At 40.8% G+C, this 3694-nt stretch overlaps 1 protein-coding gene across 1 annotated transcript; it reads left to right on the forward strand.

Moving 5' to 3' along the window:
- The first annotated feature begins 329 nt into the window (after positions 1 to 329).
- Positions 330 to 2777, forward strand: DEFB129 (defensin beta 129). Its single transcript, XM_045871241.1, has 2 exons — positions 330 to 387; positions 2314 to 2777. Exons 1-2 carry the CDS (start codon positions 330 to 332, stop codon positions 2775 to 2777), a joined length of 522 nt encoding a protein of 173 aa, XP_045727197.1.
- Positions 2778 to 3694: the final 917 nt, after the last annotated feature.

Consider the following 3694-nt stretch of genomic DNA (forward strand, 5'->3'; position numbering starts at 1 on the left):
TCCCACGTTAAGTGCCTTAGGCATAATTAGCTGACAGATAGAAAAACAAATATATTACTCTTGCCATGCTCACATATTAAGAAGGGATGGAAAGGGCTTGCACTTCCTTTCATATCTTATATGTCTTATGTTTCTCCCAGGATCAAGAGCAGGGAATGTGTTGCACAGAAGTGTTCAGGAAAGGCTGTTCTCAGAATCAGTGAAAACACAACTGCTATGAGCTTTGGCTGCACTTCACTGCTCATGGCCTAAGGCCATGAAGAGGCCAATAAAGGCTGGAGCTCAAGAACACCAACCCAGATCCAAGGCTTCCTCTCTGGCACCCAGCCATGAAGCTCCTTTTTCCTATCTTTGCCAGCCTCATGCTACAGTACCAGGTGAACACAGGTAATGTGGAATCCTGCATTTAGAAGGGGTCGGTGTGAGGAAGCAGGGATTTGGCTGTCTATGACAATGGGACCCCAAGTAATGCTGAAAGAGGAGATCCCCAAACAGGTGGCTTAAGAGTTTACCTATTGCCTCAGTCATGCACCATCCCCCATGCATCCCCATAGGCCCCAACCCTAGACTCTGTCTGATGGGGATACACAGGGAGCTACAGAGAAAGCAGGATGTTTTCTGTATACTCAGAAACTATCCAACATATAAAGGCTACCTTCCTGCCCTCTACATCACTATCATCTGGGACTCAGCCAAGTCTACCTCATTTCTGCTCTATTTCTAATTTAAACCATCTTTTGAAGTAAATGTTCATATTAGTTTATACCTTGGTATAATAAGTAGGAAGTCCTTACCCTTGCACTCAAAAAATCTCCTCTAAAGATCCAGTAAATAGGTCTATGCTCTCCATTTCAACTTTTTCAGATTTTTAGTTTCATCCCTTTTCTCAGGCTTTGTCTTCTTGGAAACCCCCAAATCACTCATCAGGGCATCTGGGAATACATCTTGGCAGAAGGCTGAACCAGAGGATTGGCCATTGTTTTTTGGAAAGAATAGAGAAACATGAAAATTTGTTTCAGAATAAAAGAATCACCCTGATATTTAGAATTACTGGCAATGGGTCAGAGAAGGGAAAGTGAAGGAGTCAAGATATTTCTAATGTTTGTTTGGGGTTTTTTTAAGATTTTATTTATTTATTCGACAAACAGAGAGAGAGCACAAGTAGGCAGAGCAGCAGGCAGAGGGAGAGGGAGAAGCAGGCTGAGCAGGGAGCCGGACGTGGGACTCGATCCCAGGACCCCAGGATCATGACCCAAGCCAAAGGCAGCCACTTAACCGACTGAGCCACCCAGGCGCCCCAAGATATTTCTAATGTTTTTATCTTGGGACCTTAAGAGAAGAGTAGTAACATAAGCAAGTATGGCTGTGTCGTCTTGGGTAAAGTCACTTAGTCACTTTGAGCCCCAAATTCCACATGAGTATAGCAGGTTAATCAATGTAGCTGCTTGAAATATAAGAATTTTACTGTTTTGTCTCTGGAGAGAAATGATGTTGAAATGTATGTGAATATTAGGTGCTACATAAGCTTCTTGTTATTTATGGAAAATCAGTTGAATTGTTAAGATTACAGAATGAGGGAGAACTTTCTTGATTCAGAAAAAAAGGTGAGACCCTGGGATAAAAAAAATTCAGCAGATGAAGATGAAGTACTAAAGTGAGCATAGAATTTAGAGCTATAGATAACCATGTGGGAGTTACCTTGACAGAGATGAGGTTAAGGCTGTGATGATGAATAAAGCCTCTGAGGGACAGAATGTTCAGAGAGACTACAAATGATAGAACACCATGCCCCAGGAACCACAGGTCAAGTGGTTGTCAAGGAGGGTGAGGTCATGGAACACTGCGTTTGGCAATAAGTCAGCACTCCTGAAAGTCCTATTGAACTCTTTTGAAAGTCTTTCTTGGATTAGTTTTATGACAGATTTTGCTCTTGTTGGTATTTCCTAGGATCATGAAGAAAGATAGTGATGCTCTGTGTCTAAGATGTCTAAGTGTCTAAGTTGGAGGTCTAAAATCCTATCCTGAAGCAAAAAAAAAAAAAATGTGTTCCCTTTTCTCCTTCGTCTATGTGCCCCTAGATTTTTAAAGTTACTCAATGAGGGGGACTAGAGAGATTTATTTTGGAGTTCAGGGGTGTACAGCGACTTTACTGGCCTGCCAGGTGCTTCCATCAATATCCCTAAACAGTGCACTTAAAACTTAGCATTAATAAACAACCTCTTATTCTATGCTTCACCCTCCAGCAGTCTTAACATCATATCTAGCTAGTAACCTTAGCCCAGTGGTTTTCTTTTTTCTTTTTTCTTTGTGCAGAGTACTTTGGCTTAAGAAGATGTTTAATGGGTTTTGGAAGATGCAAAGACCACTGTGCCATGGATGAAAAAGAGATACAGAAATGCAAGAAGAAGAAATGTTGCATTGGACCAAAAGTGGTTCAAATGATAAAAAACTACATGCAAAATGAAATATCCCACACACTTGGAGAGGACTCCCAAGAACACCTACAAACTACCAAGAATTCTGATGCTGAGATACAAACAAAAAATCAGATTTTATCTCTTCTCCCCCATATCAAAAGCATCAGCCCTTTTACCAACATCAACACCCTCATCATCCCAAATGCCACCAATGTAAACTCTGCCATCACCAACCCTGTGTTCTCAGGAAAGATTTCATATACTGCTATTTCTACCAAGAGAGACACCAAAGAAAGCAGAAACTCAGCTGCTGACTCCCCACCACCATCACCACCACCAGAGACACTACCAACGACGTGACTGGAGCTGGAGGAAGCAGATGAGCAGGGATGTGGGCCTTTCCCTTAAAACACCAAGTTCCTCTCTTCTTTGCTAGCTGTAAAATGAAACATAGGACTGTTTCCTCTGTCATCAGTCATTCAATAAATACTGTTTAAGCACCTATAGTTTACATAATGTTATCATTCTCACAGAAACCTCACAGAGGAGGTAGAGCTGGAGAGGAATGGAATTTTAGTTTGCACGCCCAAGAAAAAGCAAGCACCAGGAATGGTGACTGTAGCACTGAATTTGGCTCACGGAGAGCTCAGATTAAGCTCTGTAACAAGGATTTATGATTCTCATATGATGTGCCTTCCTTGAGGTAACAGGACAAAAAACAGCAAGAGACACTATTTTCTTTTTTCACAGATCTTGTGGAAAAGGCCCAAATGCCAAAAACAGAATTGGGGGGGGGGGGGGCAAGTCTACCTTCCCCACAGAAGAACATAACCCAGTTCATGGAACCATTTAAGATAAAAATATGGGGGAATAGAGGAAGGGAGGAGCAGTAAGGGAGAAGCATAGGACTTCTACCTCTAGTCCAAAGCATTTCCCAAGGGACAATAGGCAATAGGCAGAGTGGTGTTTCCAACAGATACAGAATGCAGACCACAAATGCAAATCATATAAGTCATTGAATTTTCTAATAGCTACATTTAGAAAAGTAAAACTAGATGAAATGAATATTGATAATATATTTTCTTTGATGCAGTAAATCTAAAATATTATCATTTCAACATATAATCAATATAAAAATTATTTGAGATGTTTTGCATTCTATTTTTGCACTAAGTCTTTGAAATCTCACATGTATATTACCATTCCAGCACATTTCAATTCATACTAGCCACATTTCAAGTGCTCAATTGTCCCATGTAGCTAGTGGCTACCATATT

The sequence above is a fragment of the Mirounga angustirostris genome, unplaced genomic scaffold (genome assembly GCF_029215605.1).
Source record: "Mirounga angustirostris isolate CCGP_5_RB_7025 unplaced genomic scaffold, mMirAng1.0.hap1 SCAF_10, whole genome shotgun sequence".
NCBI classification, from domain to species: domain Eukaryota; kingdom Metazoa; phylum Chordata; class Mammalia; order Carnivora; family Phocidae; genus Mirounga; species Mirounga angustirostris.

Excerpts from the sequence above, each read along its gene's own strand:
- DEFB129 (XM_045871241.1), top strand. The coding sequence starts at position 330 with ATGAAGCTCCTTTTTCCTATCTTTGCCAGCCTCATGCTACAGTACCAG. Across the intron at positions 388-2,313 it reads ACAGTACCAGGTGAACACAG|AGTACTTTGGCTTAAGAAGA; the intron begins GTAATGTGGAAT and ends TTCTTTGTGCAG.